This window comes from Coregonus clupeaformis, chromosome 26 (assembly GCF_020615455.1).
Source record: "Coregonus clupeaformis isolate EN_2021a chromosome 26, ASM2061545v1, whole genome shotgun sequence".
In the NCBI taxonomy this organism is placed as follows: Eukaryota; Metazoa; Chordata; class Actinopteri; order Salmoniformes; family Salmonidae; genus Coregonus; species Coregonus clupeaformis.
In genome coordinates this window covers 8,907,277-8,927,562 of record NC_059217.1, presented here as the reverse complement: position 1 = coordinate 8,927,562, position 20,286 = coordinate 8,907,277, and the positions used below count along the sequence as shown (strand labels likewise).

At 44.3% G+C, this 20,286-nt stretch overlaps 1 protein-coding gene across 9 annotated transcripts in view; it reads left to right on the top strand.

Moving 5' to 3' along the window:
- LOC121540441 (dedicator of cytokinesis protein 7-like) overlaps positions 1-18,775 on the top strand; it is a 105,176-nt gene extending 86,401 nt beyond the window's left edge. For 3 of the 9 annotated variants that reach the window (XM_045207729.1, XM_041849314.2, XM_045207732.1), the window contains 20 exons: positions 3,566-3,735; positions 4,024-4,196; positions 4,356-4,538; positions 4,983-5,142; positions 5,373-5,469; positions 8,701-8,797; positions 9,220-9,354; positions 9,623-9,775; positions 10,134-10,292; positions 10,555-10,655; positions 10,717-10,909; positions 11,166-11,309; positions 11,569-11,700; positions 12,034-12,048; positions 13,926-14,051; positions 14,380-14,469; positions 14,675-14,911; positions 15,288-15,538; positions 15,709-15,876; positions 17,989-18,775. In XM_045207729.1, coding sequence (XP_045063664.1) covers positions 3,566-3,735; positions 4,024-4,196; positions 4,356-4,538; positions 4,983-5,142; positions 5,373-5,469; positions 8,701-8,797; positions 9,220-9,354; positions 9,623-9,775; positions 10,134-10,292; positions 10,555-10,655; positions 10,717-10,909; positions 11,166-11,309; positions 11,569-11,700; positions 12,034-12,048; positions 13,926-14,051; positions 14,380-14,469; positions 14,675-14,911; positions 15,288-15,538; positions 15,709-15,876; positions 17,989-18,031 — 2,827 coding nt within the window. In that variant the 3' untranslated portion in view covers positions 18,032-18,775. The other 6 variants (XM_045207730.1, XM_045207728.1, XM_045207727.1 and 3 more) reach the window with 5 other exon arrangements.
- Positions 18,776-20,286: the final 1,511 nt, after the last annotated feature.

The window sequence follows — 20,286 nt, the reverse complement described above, 5'->3', positions numbered from 1 at the left end:
ACTTTTTCCGTAGCGTTCAGTGTTGCATATGATCTCCTGTAGTTGCCCTTCCTGCCTTGTCCTTACTCCGGGTAGCTGATCACTTGAGGTGGCAGCCAGCTGGAGAATTTGTTTGAACTCTGCGGCTTGAGAGCATATTTCAGACACCGCTCCTCTCGTCTCTGCTGCAATGGTTGCATCTGTAGGGTTTGGCAGGCCACTGAGTATGTTGCGTAGCCAGAACCTAGAATGATCTTGAGGGCCCTCCTCTGGACTCTCTCTAAGGCCTGGTGTTGTTTTTCAGTGAGGTTGAAATGCCACACAGCAACAGCCTACTCCACCACAGCAGTGTTTCCTCTGGAAAAATGTGTAGCAGTGGAGGAAAAAGGTTGGAGGGGGGTCCCTGAAAATAAAATGATGCTGACACCATATTGGTAAAATTATTTGTTAAAATTATTTGAGCATATTGGACCATGCATATAGCCTATGCATGGTCTGTATTATCAGGTATGCTATTAGCAGTAAGCATTATCACCTGTAGCCCAACCGATGCAGCATAGTGGCTATAAATAGGCTGATGCATGGGGTTTCCTATCTGCATTTACCCTACTGAGCTTATCATTAGCTAGATCCTAAATGTGATATTTTAACAAGTTAGCATCCTATTGATGAATGTTATTTCCCAGAAAATTTGCATAAGCACAGTGAATATAATGTAGTCCTACCTGTTAGGGTAACTTGGGGTAAACCGCCACCCGGGGTAACACTGCATGTACTTCTCACCGAAACCACCATGTCACCCTGGTTACCATTACTCTTGCTCAACTGTCATCTCTCATCACAATTTTTTAAGTCACTCCAACAAAAATATGTTGAGGTAGGGTGGCATTCTACCCCAAGTTACCCTACAATTGACCCGTGTTACATTTAGCCCCACTCACCCCTATGCGAATTGCAGCGGTAATGTGCTTAACCATGGTGCTGCTAAAAACTCTGGGTTTAGAAAGGCGTTGAGAAATAAAGTAGGAATGGAAAGCTGGGATCCTCCTCCTTTTTAACAAAGGCCATCAAAATGGCTGTTTTCCCCACGATTGCAAGATTTGTGCATTGACTAGAATGCATGTTTCCCTCCCTATGGTAACTTGAATGCGCCTCGAATAATATTTATCTTGCATAGAACCCACAACAACAAGCCGACTAGGTAACTAGATAAACTATTGTACTATGGGTTTGTCTGGTCTATTCATTACTCGTTTTGTTTGCAGAGGAATAGTAAATGTGGACTGTTCTAGCGTCTTCAAAGTGTCCCTCAGCAGCAATATCTTTTCATGTTCCATATTTTTTGGCCGTGGCACCAATGATTTTGACACGGCGCAGTGCCACATAAATGGCTGCAACGGAAACAGTGCACCACAGGAGATATACGTCTCATAGACAGTTTTCAGGTCTTGTATTGGAGTGTGAAACCTCCTCAGCCTTTTTAGGATGAACATTCTCTGGCTTTTTTGGTCGATGCATGTCCCATCGAAGATCTGCCTGTACCCACAAGCCTAGGAGCTTGGTGGCTGGAACACATTAAGCAAATCAAATCAAATCAAATCAAATTTTATTGGTCACATGCGCCGAATACAACAAGTGCAGACATTACAGTGAAATGCTTACTTACAGCCCTTAACCATCAGTGCGTTTATTTTAAACAAAAAAAGTAAGAATAAGACAACAACAAAAAAAAAAAAAAGTGTTGAGAAAAACAAAGAGCAGAAGTAAAATAAAGTGACAGTAGGGAGGCTATATATACAGGGGGGTAACGGTGCAGAGTCAATGTGCGGGGGCACCGGCTAGTTGAGGTAGTTGAGGTAATATGTACATGTGGGTAGAGTTAAAGTGACTATGCATAAATACTTAACAGAGTAGCAGCAGCGTAAAAAGGATGGGGTGGGGGCAGTGCAAATAGTCCGGTAGCCATGATTAGCTGTTCAGGAGTCTTATGGCTTGTGGGTAGAAGCTGTTGAGAAGTCTTTTGGACCTAGACTTGGCACTCCGGTACCGCTTGCCGTGCGGTAGCAGAGAGAACAGTCTATGACTAGGGTGGCTGGAGTCTTTGACAATTTTGAGGGCCTTCCTCTGACACCGCCTGGTATAGAGGTCTTGGATGGCAGGGAGCTTTGCCCCAGTGATGTACTGGGCCGTACGCACTACCCTCTGTAGTGCCTTGCGGTCAGAGGCCAAGCAGTTGCCATACCAGGCGGTGATGCAACCAGTCAGGATGCTCTCGATGGTGCAGCTGTAGAATTTTTTTGAGGATCTGAGGACCCATGCCAAATCTTTTTAGTCTCCTGAGGGGGAATAGGCTTTGTCGTGCCCTCTTCACGACTGTCTTGGTGTGCTTGGACCATGATAGTTCGTTGATGATGTGGACACCAAGGAACTTGAAGCTCTCAACCTGTTCCACTACAGCCCCGTCGATGAGAATGGGGGCGTGCTCAGTCCTCTTTTTTTTCCTGTAGTCCACAATCATCTCCTTTGTCTTGGTCACGTTGAGGGAGAGGTTGTTGTCCTGGCACCACACGGCCAGATCTCTGACCTCCTCCCTATAGGCTGTCTCATCGTTGTCGGTGATCAGGCCTACCACTGTTGTGTCAGTCGGCAAACTTAATGATGGTGTTGGAGTCGTGCCTGGCCATGCAGTCATGGGTGAACAGAGAGTACAGGAGGGGACTGAGCACGCACCCCTGAGGGGCCCCCGTGTTGAGGATCAGTGTGGCAGATGTGTTGTTACCTACCCTTACCACCTGGGGGCGGCCCGTCAGGAAGTCCAGGATCCAGTTGCAGAGGGAGGTGTTTAGTCCCAGGATCCTTAGCTTAGTGATGAGCTTAGAGGGCACTATGGTGTTGAATGCTGAGCTGTAGTCAATGAATAGCATTCTCACGTAGGTGTTCCTCTTGTCCAGGTGGGAAAGGGCAGTGTGGAGTGCGATAGAGATTGCATCATCTGTGGATCTGTTGGGGCGGTATGCAAATTGGAGTGGGTCTAGGGTTTCTGGGATTATGCTGTTGATGTGAGCCATGACCAGTCTTTCAAAGCACTTCATGGCTACAGACGTCAGTGCCACGGGTCGGTAGTCATTTAGGCAGGTTATCTTAGAGTTCTTGGGCACGGGGACTATGGTGGTCTGCTTGAAACATGTTGGTATTACAGACTCGGTCACCTTGCATTCGCTGGGATTCAATTTCATATTGTTAGCCTTTGTCCTGTCAGTTTGTATTGAGCTTGGCTCTTGGGTTCTCCTGACCTCCAGCATGTTCAGATCATCTCCAAACGTCCACCTTTCTCCTCTTGCTGTAAGAGAGGTGTCGTTTATCTTAGCAAGGAAGAATTGTCCCCTGTGGCAGGCTTCAGGACAAACTCTCCCACTCTGTAAGGGTAGTTTGATACCTCACGCTGTCTTGACAATTGTAGAAAATTAGCGTAAGCTAGAAACACTATAATACAATGCATCGGGAAATTGTTTAGTCAATGTGTTTGTACTTGTCCCTATGCAAATAAACCTCTGTCTTCCTCCCTCCCTCCCTCCCTATCCTATAGGATGTTTGGCTTACATAAGAAGGTGATCAGTGTGGTCCATAACCTGCTGTCCAGCCATGACTCCGACCCCCGCTACAATGACCCTGAGGTCAAGGCCCGTGTCGCCATCCTCTACCTGCCACTCATCGGCATCGTCATGGAAACGTTGCCCCAGCTGCACGACTTCACAGGTAGGTCTGAATTCTACATTTAGCCTTCCATGTCCCAAACGTTCAGGGGTATTCTGAGTCGGTAGATATGTGGAGTTGATCCATACTTGAATAGCAGTGTGGTTAGTTAAAAGGGCTATGAGGTGGCTTTAGAAATCTGTGGGCGTCCCACTGGTTTTGGTGCTGCTCAGGAAAAGCACATTAAACAATGTCTGCAACTCTGATGTGCTAGTCCCGACAGATTTTGTTTTGTGCTTGTTGATCCTGATTGGTTTCTCTCCTCCCCCCCCCCTCCTCTCTTTTCTGTAGAGTCCCATAACCAGTGGGGCCGCCCTGGGGGAGCTCAGGGGTCCGCAGGTGGGGCCGTGGGGGACGAGTCTGTAGAGGACGGCAGCAGCATGATCAGTCAGACCGTTGCCATGGCGATAGCGGGGACCTCAACTCCGGTGTCCCGTCCCGGCAGCGTCCTGCTCAACCCACAGGTAACTACACTTCCTGTTTCTCTCTCTCTCTCTCTCTCTCTCTCTCTCTCTCTCTCTCTCTCTCTCTCTCTCTCTCTCTCTCTCTCTCTTTATTTCCTCTTTATTTTCCTCTGTTTTGCTCACCTTTTCTTCCCTTTGTATCTTCCCCTCTCTCTCCAGGCCAGTCGTCTGCACGGCACCTTCTCAGCAGAGTCCAGTCGCAGCCTGTTGATCTGTCTGCTGTGGGTTCTGAAGAATGCAGATGAGTGTGTCCTACAGAAGTGGTTCACTGACCTGTCGGTCTCCCAGCTCAACCGTCTGCTGGACATGCTCTACCTCTGCGTCTCCTGCTTCGAGTACAAGGTAACGTCCCACCTGGAGCACGGGCAAAAGCATGCATGGTGTACTTTCCTTAGGTCATTTGTAGTAATGCCATCGATTCTGTGGAAGCACGTCAAGTGTATTGCCTCACTGACAGTCCATTATTTCGTCCCTGGATAAGACTGGGTGGAGAGAAAGTTATTTGAAAAGGTTCTTGGAATTTGTACTTCCCATGCTCTATGAGATGGTTTTCAAATTGGTGTATGTATGTGTGTTTTTCGGAGAGGTTGGGTTAAAAGCGGAAGTCAAATTTCGGTTGGACCTTGTGTGCAGTTGACCAATAAAGTAATCTTAATCTTTCCTTACTCTTTACTCTTACTTTTCCACCCTTATATAATCCATCTCTAATCCATCTTACCTCTCTTGCTGTGGTGGTGTGGCACAGTAACCCTGTGTAACTTCTCTCCATCCTCATCATGGAAAAAGGCCCATGTTGTGTTCACCATGCAGGGGAAGAAGGCCTTTGAGCGCATGAACAGCCTGACCTTCAAGAAGTCCAAGGACATGAAGGCCAAGCTGGAGGAGGCCATACTGGGGAGCATCGGGGCACGGCAGGAGATGGTCCGCCGCAGCAGGGGACAGCTAGGTACACACAGAGCAAACACACACACACAGCACACACACATTGGGAAAAGTGATCTGAAAATGACCATTCAATCTCTCTCCCTTTAACTTCTCTTCGCCTTTTGCTCCATATCTCCTCCCATATCTCCTCTCCCTCACCCGCTCTACCCCCCCTTTCCTTCTCATTCCCTCTCTCCTCCTCTCATCCCTATCTTCTCTCCTCCTCTTATGTCCTCTCCCCCCCCACTGTAGAGAGGAGTCCGTCAGGCAGTGCCTTCGGCAGCCAGGAGAACCTGCGCTGGAGGAAAGACATGACACACTGGCGCCAGCACAGCGAGAGGATGGACAAGTATGCTTACCTTTTTACACACACACAGAGAGAGAGAGAGAGAGAGAGAGAGAGAGAGAGAGAGAGAGAGAGAGAGAGAGAGAGAGAGAGAGAGAGAGAGAGAGAGAGAGAGAGAGAAGAGAGAGAGAGAGAGAGAGAGAGAGAGAGAGAGAGAGAGAGAGAGAGAGAGAGAGAGAGAGAGAGAGAGAGAGAGAGAGAGAGAGAGAGAGAGAGAGAGAGAGAGAGAGAGAGAGAGAGAGAGAGAGAGAGAGAGAGAGAGAGAGAGAGAGAGAGAGAGAGAGAGAGAGAGAGAGAGAGAGAGAGAGAGAGAGAGAGAGAGATGCATGTTAGGCTATTATCAGGCAGCATCATGTAATCAAGTTAAGACACCAAATTACACCATGATAATCGTTTCTGCACAAGGTAATGTATACCTCGCCATCTCACAATCCACTCACGCCCTGTAGTGGGCTTCTTAAAAGAAACAAGAATCTAGTTTGAACTGAACAAGCCCACACTGAGTGATATGGGTTGGATTCCTGATGCTACAACAGAATAATGCATGCTGACAGATCCTATCCTGTTGTTTTTAGATGTTCAGTGTTTAAAACACCTGTAAGGCACATGCATCTTTTCCTCTGTCCCATTTCATCTGTGAACTCTTTTTCCGAATGTTCTCTCGTGTCTCACTGTGCCTCTGTGTAGGAGCCACAGATCCTTCAGGTATTGTATTGAATGGTTCCCTGGAGTCAGTGTGCTGCATTAGTGACCTGACCCCTGACCTCTCCTGTAACCATGATTGTGGTGTTTACAGTGAGGGAAAAAAGTATTTGATCCCCTGCTGATTTTGTACGTTTGCCCACTGACAAAGACATGATCAGTCTATAATTTTAATGGTAGGTTTATTTGAACAGTGAGAGACAGAATAACAACAAATTAATCCAGAAAAACGCATGTCAAAAATGTTATAAATTGATTTGCATTTTAATGAGGGAAATAAGTATTTGACCCCTCTGCAAAACATGACTTAGTACTTGGTGGCAAAACCCTTGTTGGCAATCAGAGGTCAGATGTTTCTTGTAGTTGGCCACCAGGTTTGCACACATCTCAGGAGGGATTTTGTCCCACTTCTCTTTGCAGATCTTCTCCAAGTCATTAAGGTTTCGAGCCTGACGTTTGGCAACTCGAACATTCAGCTCCCTCCACAGATTTTCTATGGGAGTAAGGTCTGGAGACTGGCTAGGCCACTCCAGGACCTTAATGTGCTTCTTCTTGAGCCACTCCTTTGTTGCCTTGGCTGTGTGTTTTGGGTCATTGTCATGCTGGAATACCCATCCACGACCCATTTTCAATGCCCTGGCTGAGGGAAGGAGGTTCTCACCCAAGATTTGACAGTACATGGCCCCGTCCATTGTCCCTTTGATGCGGGGAAGTTGTCCTGTCCCCTTAGCAGAAAAACACCCCCAAAGCATAATGTTTCCACCTCCATGTTTGACAGTGGGGATGGTGTTTTTGGGGTCATAGGCAGCATTCCTCCTCCTCCAAACACGGCGAGTTGAGCTGATGCCAAAGAGCTCGATTTTGGTCTCATCTGACCACAACACTTTCACCCAGTTCTCCTCTGAATCATTCAAATGTTCATTGGCAAACTTCAGACGGCCCTGTATATGTGCTTTCTTGAGCAGGGGGACCTTGCGGGCGCTGCAGGATTTCAGTCCTTCACGGCATAGTGTGTTACCAATTGTTTTCTTGGTGACTATGGTCCCAGCTGCCTTGAGATCATTGACAAGATCCTCCCGTGTAGATCTGGGCTGATTCCTCACCATTCTCATGATCATTGCAACTCCATGAGGTGAGATCTTGCATGGAGCCCCAGGCCGAGGGAGATTGACAGTTATTTTGTGTTTCTTCCATTTGCGAAATAATCGCACCAACTGTTGTCACCTTCTCACCAAACTGCTTGGCGATGGTCTTGTAGCCCATTCCAGCCTTGTGTAGGTCTACAATCTTGTCCCTGACGTCCTTGGAGAGCTCTTTGGTCTTGGCCATGGTGGAGAGTTTGGAATCTGATTGATTGATTGCTTCTGTGGACAGGTGTATTTTATACAGGTAACAAACTGAGATTAGGAGCACTCCCTTTAAGAGTGTGCTCCTAATCTCAGCTCGTTACCTGTATAAAAGACACCTGGGAGCCAGAAATCTTTCTGATTGAGAGGGGGTCAAATACGTATTTCCCTCATTAAAATGCAAATCAATTTATAACATTTTTGACATGCGTTATTCTGGATTTCTTTGTTGTTATTCTGTCTCTCACTGTTCAAATAAACCTACCATTAAAATTATAGACTGATCATTTCTTTGTCAGTGGGCAAACTTACAAAATCAGCAGGGGATCAAATACTTTTTTCCCTCACTGTATGTCTGTCTGGTGCCTGCAGTGGGACTGCTGTTCCTTTAACCAGTGTGCATTGCTCCTTTGGGTTCTGACTGATGTGTGTCTGTTCCCTATTCTGGGTTTAGATGGGTGAAATCAATGTGATTCTGTCGCAACTGGTAGGTTCTCAATTGGTGGATGATTAGCATGTGACAATTTGCACAGTAGAAAAGGTAGATGATTGTACCGCATGTGTACTTTCCCTTTTTAGAATAAAGTCTCTTCTAAAACAATTAGACCCCTGTTTGTAATACTCAATGTCCATTAGTCAACATAAAAGTGGATAAGTCACAGAAATCGCATATTCTATTGGTGTGGCCTCTCTACACCTACCCCTCTCCATCCCCCGGTGCCCCCCTTACCCTCCTCCTGCCTTACCTCTGCTGCCTAACTCTTCTCCCCCTAGTGGGGGAAGGGATGGAGGTGCGTTTGGTCCCTGGTCCCCTGCTCTCCTCTCCGTGTGCTAGCTCTCGTGGACTGTGCCGTGCAGGTTTAGAGACAGTGTCCTACCACGCAACCCGGGGAGTCGAACCAAAACCCAACCCCAGGAGCCTTTGGTAGTTAGGTGTGTAACTCATCAACTGTAACAAAACATGTCATGACCCCCCACCACCACCATCCTACTCCTCAACCCCTCCATACATCCATACACCAAACCCCCTACAGTACATTGCACATGGAAGAACTCCTGTCTGTGTGCAATGGCTTGAATGTGACTGACAGGCAGGGTGAGTGCTGTGGCATTCAAGGGGACCCCATGAATATAGAGCTTGCTGGCGGCCATTTTGGAGAGTATCACTTCTTGTTTCCTGTGACAGGACCAGAGCGGAGCTGGAGCACGAAGCACTTATTGACTGTAACCTGGCAACAGAGGCCAACCTGATCATTCTGGATACGCTGGAGATCATCGTCCAGGTATAGAGATGTTAAAAGTAGACTCAGCGAAATGACGTTTCCACGAGCAGCACCGCAGATATTGCGACGAGCGAGATGTAAGCCTTTGCTCTCACACAGTCGCACACAGTATCTGCGCACGTGCACATGCACGGGTTCACTTCACGCTGTGGCAGCGTGGTAGCCAGGGCACCAAAATAGCAGAAAAGTATAGCCTCGCGCTTCAACGCTCTTAGTTGTTGCGGAAATGTACCCACTATGCTGTTGACTTTGTGCACCTATGTCATATCGCTGAGTCTACCTTTAAGAAGCACCAGACTCCTCACACACGCACACAGTCAGGTTGAAAGTTTGACACATTTGCAAACCAAATGTCCTTCTGGGGATAATACAAATGTATTGATTGATTGTGATGTGTGTTTCTATGCATTTGTGTATCCTAGACGGTGTCTGTGTCAGAGTCCAAGGAGAGTATCCTGGGTGGAGTGTTGAAGGTGCTGCTCCGTAGCATGGCCTGTAACCAAAGTGCCGTCTACCTTCAACACTGCTTCGCTACACAGAGAGCTCTCGTCTCCAAGGTCAGAATTGAGTTCCTGTCTACAATCATGTAGACAGGAAGAGGGGTTGCACTTTTAAGAGATTTAGTGAAATCTATTGGTAAAATGTCTGCATACTGTAATTGTATTGTCTGTTTATATCTCTGTGTGTCTCCTGTTTCATACTTATGTAAATTTCTCTGTCTGTGTGTCTGTGTGTGTGTGTGTCTGTGTGTCTGTGTGTCTGTGTGTCTGTGTGTCTGTGTGTCTGTGTGTCTGTGTGTGTGTGTGTGTGTGTGTGTGCGTGTAGTTCCCAGAGCTGTTGTTTGAGGAGGAGACGGAGCAGTGTGCTGACCTGTGTCTGCGTCTACTGAGGAACTGTAGCAGTAGTATTGGCACCATCAGATCCCATGCCTCCGCTTCTCTATACCTGCTCATGAGGCAGAACTTTGAGATTGGCAACGTGAGTACAACGTCAGGACAACGCACAGCAAACACGGATACATAGAGTACTGTCTGCTTGCCAGCTACTTACCCATTTTTAATTCAACTATTGATCCCTTTAGGGGTTATTTAGTCATTATCGATTGAAACACAGGAGAATGATTGCATATCTTGTACATACTCCACATGCAACATCTGTTCCCACGGGGGGCCAGTATAAAAAAAACATGTATTCACTAACTGTAAGTCGCTCTGGATAAGAGCGTCTGCTAAATGACTAAAATGTAAAATGTAAATTATTTTCAGGACAGGTTCATGTACATTTAAGTGTTTTATGTTTTCACTGTTTCTCTTAACCGTCCGTGCTCCTTTTGTAGAATTTTGCCCGGGTGAAGATGCAGGCGACCATGTCCCTGTCCTCCCTGGTGGGAACGTCTCAGAACTTCAACGAGGAATTCCTCCGACGTTCCCTGAAGACCATCCTGACCTACGGAGAGGAAGACCTGGAACTCCGGGAGACCACCTTCCCTGACCAGGTAACCACAGCAGACATGCTGGATATCAATATATTAGTACTGACATTAACCATTTTAGTTATTGTAGTACAAAGCAGTGGAACTACTTGTTCAATATATAAAAGTACTTCAGTATACAACACAATCAAAAAAAAAAAAACGATTAAAATGTAATCAGACTTTCAGAAAATGGCTAATCGGAGAGGGAATACCTTGTCCAATCATGTGAGATGATGCTGTCACCTTATTAACCATGCTTCATATCTCTATCTATGTATTTCAGGTCCAGGACCTGGTGTTCAACCTGCACATGATCCTGTCTGATACAGTCAAGATGAAGGAGCACCAGGAGGACCCAGAGATGCTCATAGACCTCATGTACAGGTATGGAACACACACACACACACACACATTGAGCAATCCTTCAATGTGTTGCTGTGTCCAGGATCGCTAAGGGTTACCAGACGTCTCCAGACCTGCGTCTGACGTGGATGCAGAACATGGCGGGTAAACACTCTGAGAGGACCAATCACGCGGAGGCAGCCCAGTGTCTAGTGCACAGCGCCGCCCTGGTGGCAGAATACCTCAGCATGCTGGAGGACCGCAAGTACCTGCCGGTCGGCTGTGTCACCTTCCAGGTGAGGAAAATGACTATTTTAGGACTGTAGATTTTACTACCTTGTTTGGACCAGGCAGTCATCCTTAATCCTACTCCTGGGGAGACATGGTACTGCAGGTTTTATCCTAGCTTAGTGCCATCACAACTGACTCAACTAATCAACTGAATTGAATATACATGTTGTAAAGAAAATGAATACCATGATGAACCCATTACAGTGTTATGTCCGTCTGTAAATAATGAGTGACCATGTGTGACTCGTCTCTCTGTTTCAGAACATCTCTTCCAACGTGCTGGAGGAGTCTGCAGTGTCTGACGATGTGGTGTCTCCCGATGAGGAGGGTATCTGCTCGGGGAAATACTTCACTGAGGCTGGCCTAGTGGAGCTGCTGGGTCAGGCTGCTTCCTCCTTCTCCATGGTGAGACTCAAAGAAAGAACTACTGTACTTATGATACACCAGAGACAGTCCACAGCTGGTTTACCTACGACACACGGAGCGTTGTCAAGGCTTAATCTAACCACTCATAGGAATAAATACTTCACATTACCAGACCTGGGTCAAATACTTACGTCAAATACTTGAGATGCACTTGATTGTTTTTGTCCGGTATAGTGGAACCAATGCAAGCCCCAAGCTAAATCAAGCGCACCTCAATACTTTCAATACCTTTTCCCAGGCTGGTATGTACGAGGCGGTGAACGAGGTGTACAAGGTCCTGATCCCCATCCACGAGGCCAACCGGGACGCCAAGAAGCTGGCCACCGTACATGGTAAACTACAGGAAGCCTTTGGCAAAATCGTGCACCAGGTAAATGCTTTATCTATCTCTTGCCCTGTACATACTGTAGGTATAGAGAACAGACAGGACTGTTACGTGCCCAACAGACACTGTTTTGTGCCCTACCTCAGTGTGGAGGTCTGCGTGTCTGTGGATGTTACGTGTGTATGTCTGTGATTCTGAGACCGAGAAACAGGTACTGTGTGTGTTAGGCGCAAGGACCCACCAGTGCAATGCCCTATTGTCTGTGGGAGGCATGCAGGAAAGAGCATGCTAAATATGTACACTCTCAGACCGACAGTCACTGCAGTGTACCAACGTGACTGTAAACATATTGATATTGTATATTCTTTGTCGCCACAGAGCACTGGCTGGGAGGTAGGTCCTAATGGCTCCTGCTTGGCCTACTCATTTACGTTCTGTCTCTACTTTATTATTTGCTAGCCGTGGGGACGTTGTGTTGCTCTCTGCTTCTGTGTTACATTATACTGTACGATCTATTAACTTCTACCTAGACTGGGTGCTGTCCGTCTGTCCCTCCAACCAACTGTGGGACTGCTGGTGCCATGTTACGGGCAGCAACCCTCCTCTTCCTCATTTCCCTCTGTCTCTGGAAGAGGTTGTTTTAACGTGAGCGTTTTGGCAGGCCATGCATGGGAGCCCCAGTGTGACACTAATGGCAAGCTTCACACTGCCTTGTCAGACCGTCTCTCATCAACAACAAACTGTCTGGTCTGGTCGGGCATCAACATCTGGTCTGCTGCTCGCTCGCTCGCCTGTTGTCACAACTCATCTCATCTACAGCCGCAGGGTTCGATTTTAGTTCGATATTCATGCAAAGGATACACTCCTCATGTTGTTCTCTCAGTACACACTCCCACAAACCAGAGGCCTTTTGTAATAGAATGCTCTGACATACAAATTAAGCACAAACTATTGCAAACTTGGGTTTGCCGTATGCAGTTCCAACTGGATCCACATGTATTTAAGACATTTTGAATTTCAAGAGGGTTCAAGTCAAAGGATTTTGGACTGGATTGTTAGATTTGTTCCACCTCGATTTGTCCCACCTCAAAGTACATTTTTCTCCCTTTTTATTTGAAATAGACAAACTAAATCGACCCCTGAGTTCCTTCATTCATACTGCTGTTTTTGTGTTAACTGGTATTAACCTGGTGTGTTGCATGACAAGGACAGAGCACGCCTCCTCATTCTCCAGAGGAAACTAAAGGACTGGGAGGACAGCCCCCTGAATGTTTCCAGGGGCTGTGGAACTCAATCACCACCATGACTGCATTCTCTTTTATGGCCTCCTTTCTTTCCCTCTCCTCTTTCACCTCCCTTTACTTCACTCTCTTCCTCTGCATGTTGTGTGTTCTTTAAGTCAAAAGGAATGCTATGTTTTGGTGGTTGCTGTCTATTCTATTCTATTTGCCTTGGTTTGTGTTGCTCTTGTGTTTTTGTTGTGTTGTTTTTGTTTAGTTTCTCTAGTGAAGTACCTGATTAAAATGTGTTCTTGTTTCCTCCTTTTTGATTTCCCCGGTTGCCGTGCCGACCCTTCCTTCCCACTTGACTCATTGTGTTGCGGTAAGTTCCTAGTTTGAGGGTTACTTTATTTCTGTTACTTTTTAAAGGGGAATGTAATGCAATGAACCACTGACAAACAACGACTGAGCCAAATGGCAGAGTAACTGATCACAAGAAAATATGCAATGTATTTCACTCTGTATTGTATACCTGTATATTACATTTGACATTTTAGTCATTTAGCAGACGCTCTTATCCAGAGCGACTTACAGTTAGTGAGTGCATACATTTTTTGCATACATTTTTTTCATACTGTCCCCCTGTGGGAATCGAACCCACAACCCTGGTGTTGCAAGCGCCATGCTCTACCAATTGAGCTACAGGAGGCCACCTGCCAAGGCTGTGTAAATCGAAATAATAATAACGCTATCTATTATGCTGAAGGCCGTCTGTGTTTATATTTGGTGTTGCAATTGAAGTGTTTGCTGATGATGAGAGAACTTGAACTTCACGGTTTCACTGAGTTGGATGGAATTCAGCTAATGTATCAATAGTCTGGCTCAGACATAATCAGACTCTGTAACCACGGGGTTACTACCGTGCTTTATTCTTACACTTCTGACGACATTCTGTGTAAAAGCAACATGTTTTTCTTCAAGTAACATGCATGCGCTTATATTTAACACTTGCACACGTAAAACATGTTTTCTGTCTCACAGGATGGGAAGAGAATGTTTGGTACTTACTTCAGAGTCGGATTTTACGGCTCTAAATTCGGAGACTTGGATGAGCAGGAGTTTGTGTACAAAGAGCCTGCCATCACCAAGCTAGCAGAGATCTCACACCGACTCGAGGTAAATGGCAGTTTGGAGGAGTGTGTCTCAAACTATCTTTTGGTATTTCTTCATTAGTCCACTGTTGATAACAGTCCCAAAATGTTTAGCATGTCAGCAGTCAAGTTTTCAAGATATATGACCTTCAAGAAGCAAAGTGTCACTTGCTACATTACGGTACATTCTGGGACCGTATCGACAGTGGACTAATGAAAGAAATACCAAAATATTGTTTTTGAGTGGATTTTTCCTTTTAAGGAATGGTCTCTTCTCTATTTGTGAAATGGTCTCTGTCTACTGTGTGAGAGAGCTGGAGCACTGAGTGTGTCCTGTGTGTTTGATCTCTTAGGGGTTTTATGGTGAGCGCTATGGAGAAGATCAGGTGGAAGTCATTAAGGACTCCAATCCAGTGGACAAGTGCAAACTGGACCCAAATAAGGTGTGTGTGTGTGGGGTGGGGGAGAGGGTTTGTGGATAAAGACGGGATTCCAAAATAATCACTTTATCAAAGCATGGTCAAGTAAATTGCCTTTTTGATTATTTGAAGGCTATTGGTTATTAATTGGTTATTTGTGTATTTTGGTTTAATGTTGGTAAAACATAATGTTAACCAGGTGTCACTGTGTATCTTTACTGTGTCCCAGGCTTATGTCCAGATCACGTACGTGGAGCCGTACTTTGACACCTATGAAATGAAGGACCGCATCACGTACTTCGACAAGAACTACAACCTGCGGCGGTTTGTCTACTGCACGCCGTTCACGCTGGACGGGCGGGCGCACGGGGATCTGCACGATCAGTTCAAGCGCAAAACCATCCTGACCACCTCCCACGCCTTCCCCTACATCAAGACACGCATCAACATCATCCACAAAGAAGAGGTGATACACTTCATCTGACACCATGCACCACATGCTACTGTTACATGAAATCCTCTGTAGCTCAGCTGGTAGAGCACGGCGCTTGAAACGCCAAGGTAGTGGGTTCGATCCCCGGGACCACCCATACACAAAAATGTATGCACGCATGACTGTAAGTCGCTTTGGATAAAAGCGTCTGCTAAATGGCTTATTATTATTATTATTATTATTATTATTATTATTATTAAATCCACATCATTACAGGAATATACTTACTGACACGCATTCGTATGAAAAACAGGCATATACCTCTGTCTATTTATTTTAAATATTGAATCAGTGCTTTCTCCATCTTATCATCTGATCGTCTTTTCCTGTCTCTCTGGTCCTGTGTTAGATCATTTCCATGCCTGTGGAGGTGGCCATAGAGGACATGCAGAAGAAGACCCAGGAGCTGGCCTTCGCCACCCACCAGGACCCCTCTGATGCCAAGATGCTGCAGATGGTCCTACAGGGGTCTGTGGGGACCACTGTCAACCAGGGACCTCTGGAGGTGGCCCAGGTGTTCCTGTCAGAGATCCCCGGTGATCCTAAACTCTACAGACACCACAACAAACTACGCCTCTGCTTCAAAGACTTCACTAAGAGGTCAATTACAAAGTACCAATTTCCCCTCTAGAGGTCAATAAAGTTTATTCAATTCAAAGTACTGTTGTTTGTAAATCAAGTTTAGAGACTCCAATTCCCTGTGCTGTATGCAAAAGGTCATATTGAAGTCTAGCGCTCTACTCACACCTGTCCTATTCTCCTCCATCCAGGTGTGAAGACGCCCTCCGTAAGAACAAGAGTCTGATTGGTCCAGACCAGAAGGAGTACCAGAGGGAGTTGGAGAGGAACTACCATCGCCTGAAGGAGGCGCTACAGCCACTCATCTGCAGAAAGATACCCCAGCTTTATAAACCTGTGCTGCAGGTCAACTCTCACAGGTGTGTGTGTTGACAAGCAGGAACATACTGGGGTCAGACTTGCGAACATTAGAAACAGTTTCACTTTAAAATAGGGGTGTGCTGATCTCGTCATACTCGTAATCGTATCCGTTTTATCACACTTGATACGTGTAATTGGATTTAATCGTGATTGGAAAACCCGGACGTGCTCTTTAAATGCTGGTAAAGCCTAAACCTCAAGTGCACATTACTGCACTATCACATCATTATGTTCCTTCACTCATTCCCCCACATTGTTAAACGACCCCGACAGATGAAAATGCACATGATTTACTTACTTAGTCCTATTCAATGATCAACGAGATGGCTGGTATGGCTGGCTACTACTGCCTGTATTTATTCCAGACAGATTTAGGTAGGTAGGCTAATTCTCTTGCCACATATATTGTTTCACTTTTGAGAGGAGCAAAACGTTTCTCTCCCGACGCTTATGCCACAACATTTGTATAATCAAAATAAACGACATTTGTAATTGTATTTTCTATTGATCTGTCGCTCTGTAAACATGCCTGGGGCAGAATAAATAATAATAATAGCAAGCATGGGCTTGGATCACGATATAACGACAGACGTCGTCAGCAATGGAATAATTATACTGGCAGACAAATTAGGCCTACTAAACAATGCCAAGTAGACAGACAAAACAACCATATACATGTAAGTGTAGCCTACATAAGAAATGAAGTGGTGTTTTTGGTCAGACAGTTCCATTAAACTATGCTATTATATTCGGTATGTTGGGCCTAGAATACTGATGAATCATTAAGTGATCTTGCGAGACATTGATTCAGCTTTGATTTGAAACTTTATTAAACAAAAACCATTCTGAGAAGTGACGAAGCATCGCTCCGGTGCGTCCTGGCTGATCTATACTCCTGTATAGAAGAAGCCTAGGGGTCGGTCTGTGAGAGGGACTTCAAGAAGCTCCACATGAGATATATTTGTAATCTTCATTTACATGGTTTTGGCTGCACACTTCGCAACACACTATCACAATAAATGTAGTTCTACATTTCAAAGGAAAAAACCATTTGAAGCCTGACTCGCATTACTGTGAGCTATCTGTCCAACTGAACTTTTGTGCATGTTTTACTAACTTTGATTAGGCAGATGGTGCTCTGTGACTTCGGTTAAGGACGCTCTCATGGAAAAAGCGTTAGGTCACGTCAACATTTTTAATTGGCTAATACAGAATTTGTCACAGGAAATAATGATGTCCAGCTGGTGGTGTTAGCATAGGGATAAGTATGGCAGTTTATCTGATGGGAAAAGCTAACAAGTAGCGTTATATCACGTGCAACTACGTGCATCACATGCAACTACGGCAACAAATTTTTTCTGAGACGGAGGAACCGTTTCTAATGTCCGCGGCTCCACTCTTTCTTTGGAGTGTTTATGATATGCATTTGGATGTATGAAATACTCATTGCTCATGTTTTGTCTTACTGTTCATGCATTCCCCCCCACATAAATATGATTTCCTGCTTACACCACTTAATTTCTTATGTAGGCTACACTTACATGTATATGGTTGTTTTGTCTGTCTACTTGGCATTGTTTAGTAGGCCTAATTTGTCTGCCAGTATAATTATTCCATTGCTGACGACGTCTGTCGTTATATCGTGATCCAAGCCCATGCTTGCTATTATTATTATTTATTCTGCCCCAGGCATGTTTACCGAGCGACAGATCAATAGAAAATACAATTACAAATGTCGTTTATTTTGATTATACAAATGTTGTGGCATAAGCGTCGGGAGAGAAACGTTTTGCTCCTCTCAAAAGTGAAACAATATATGTGGCAAGAGAATTAGCCTACCTACCTAAATCTGTCTGGAATAAATACAGGCAGTAGTAGCCAGCCATACCAGCCATACATTAGGCTATTTATTAGCCTATCTCGTTGATCATTGAAATGTAACAAACGTAAAGCTTGACCAGGTAGTTTGGTATTCTGTGATTGGAACCACCTCTGTAAAACTGTCTGCACTGAGTCTCTACTGGGTGTAAGGTTATATGCATGTCCAATCTGGTATGGCTTGGCTTCCCCATAATTCACTGACTTTGCATTCTGTGTTCTTTTTTCCACAGGGATTCCTTCAGCAGAATGAGTCTCCGCAAGCTTGAACTTTGAAGATAAAGAAAAAAATTAAGAATCACAACCTTAATTTATTCATGTGTAAAGAGTCAGCGTTCCCCATAGCGAGCAGAAAGAAAGCTAAAGAAGCGTTACCACAAGTTCGGTACGTCGTTCCAGTGTCTTATTTGTTTACAGACAGCCTGTTATGCAATCAGTGGGTTTAACAAAGTGGATCTTACTACGTATAATGTCAAATCTATTCATGTGTGCACTCTTTTTTATTTGCTGTGTATCAATGCATTTTACGACTTGAAAGTTTAATATTTAATTAAAAAAAAGTAAAAAAATATGTACGAACACTATCATAATGCTTTATAATTTTTTGCTAAGCTACATTTTTTGGGGGGTTAGGGAAATGTTTTAAACATTGACATTGAATAGTTATGTATTTTTTGTTCACTTTAAATATTTTACTAAATCAATATTTTAATGTCCAAACTGTTCTTTGAAGATGAAAAAGACAATCTTGAAGAACTCTTGGGCAAACACAAAGAAAGAGCTTTGCATATGCTGGTGTTTTATTAAATGTACAAGATAATCTACAAATGATAGCAGGAGAGAGAAGTAGAAAGTAAGTGTGAATTATTCAATACTCTGGTTGAAAACCCAAACTACTCTGGTTTAAAACCTAAACCATTTCTTTTAAATCTTTTAGAATATCATCTTTTTGACAGCAGGGAAAGGATTAATAGAAATTGTTGTACATAACTTACTATAAGCAATAAAATTGTAACTTATCGTTCTAGATATGATCTTTCATAGGGCCAGAGCTTGTCTAACTGGAATCAGGTACTGCTGTTGAACAGAACTGTACAACGTCAGAAGAAAACAACCAATACATTCATCCCTGATGCTAAAACATGGAGTCTTCTTCCCCCACCATACATACCAAACCTGAAACTAACAGCAATGCGATGTTGTACTGGCATTTTGTAAAGTGATTGGCTATCTTATTGGCTAGGTATTTATTGACTGCTTGAATTTATTTATACAACTTTGTATAAAATAATAAATCGACCAAGAAAAGTGCAAAAGTTATTCCTCTGTAGCTCAATTGGTAGAGCATGGCGTTTCTAACGCCAGGGTAGTGGGTTCGATCCCCGGGACCACCCATATGTAAAAATGTATGCACACACGACTGTAAGTCGCTTTGGATAAAAGCGTCTGCTAAATGGCATATTATTATATTATAAGAACTAGACCGAGACGGCCAGCTTATCTTATCTAACTGAACTTAAACATTATGGACAAAAACTGAGCAGCTTATTTCTGACGGTCCAACAGTATTTCAACTAATCAATAGACATTTCTCTCCTGCATATAGAAGGCATGACATGACTTTACAATTTAAATTACTGAAAATGTATACGAATTCAGTGTATTGTTAGTTCTTTTGAATGTTGTCTAGGCCTATATGAAAAGACAGGTTTAAAGTCTTGAATGCAGTTTTACTGCAATATATGAATTACTGTGTCCGTGGGAACCAGGGCTATCGCTCAATCCAAGCCATTTCGATCTACGGTGTCCACAGATCGATTTATAAGTGAAAATGTCGGTCGGAACCGGTACCACGCAGGTCCCCAAAACAGGGGACCTTACATCTAAGAGGTTTTTAAAACAGAAAAATGTAGTAAATAAGGCAGATCTTGAAAAAAAGGTTACATTGAAAAAATAAAACATAAGTATTATATCTTTCTGATTTCGCAGAAATTAATAAAAAAGTATCATATTTGGACCTGAATGAGTCTCTCTCTCCACTACCTATTGTGAGGATTCACCATCTTCATTGAATGCTTTCATAATTCATCTGCAGCTTAACCGAGAAAAAGCGTACCAGTATGCAAATTAGGGAGCCAAATGAACGGCTCTCACCGATGCGATTGGGTGGGTTACACTGAGTATGGTTACATGCACACAATTATTGTGGGTAGTCAGATTAACATAATAGTTTGATTCAAATGTTGACATGCTTTGCAAGAAGAACGATACCCCTAATAATCCTGTTTACATGCATAGCCGCGGGAAGTAGGGCTGCTGAGGGTGAAAATAATATATATATATATATTACAACCCAAAAATACTGAAAAAATTATTTTTTCACTAAAGTAGTGCACTGAGCCTTTACTAGTCCTGTATTAGCGGACCGATATAAAAAAAAAAGTCAGCACCGATGCCACCAAACTACCTCCCACAGCTATGTTTACATGGACACATCTGAAATCAGGCCACCTGATGGCACTCTGATAAAT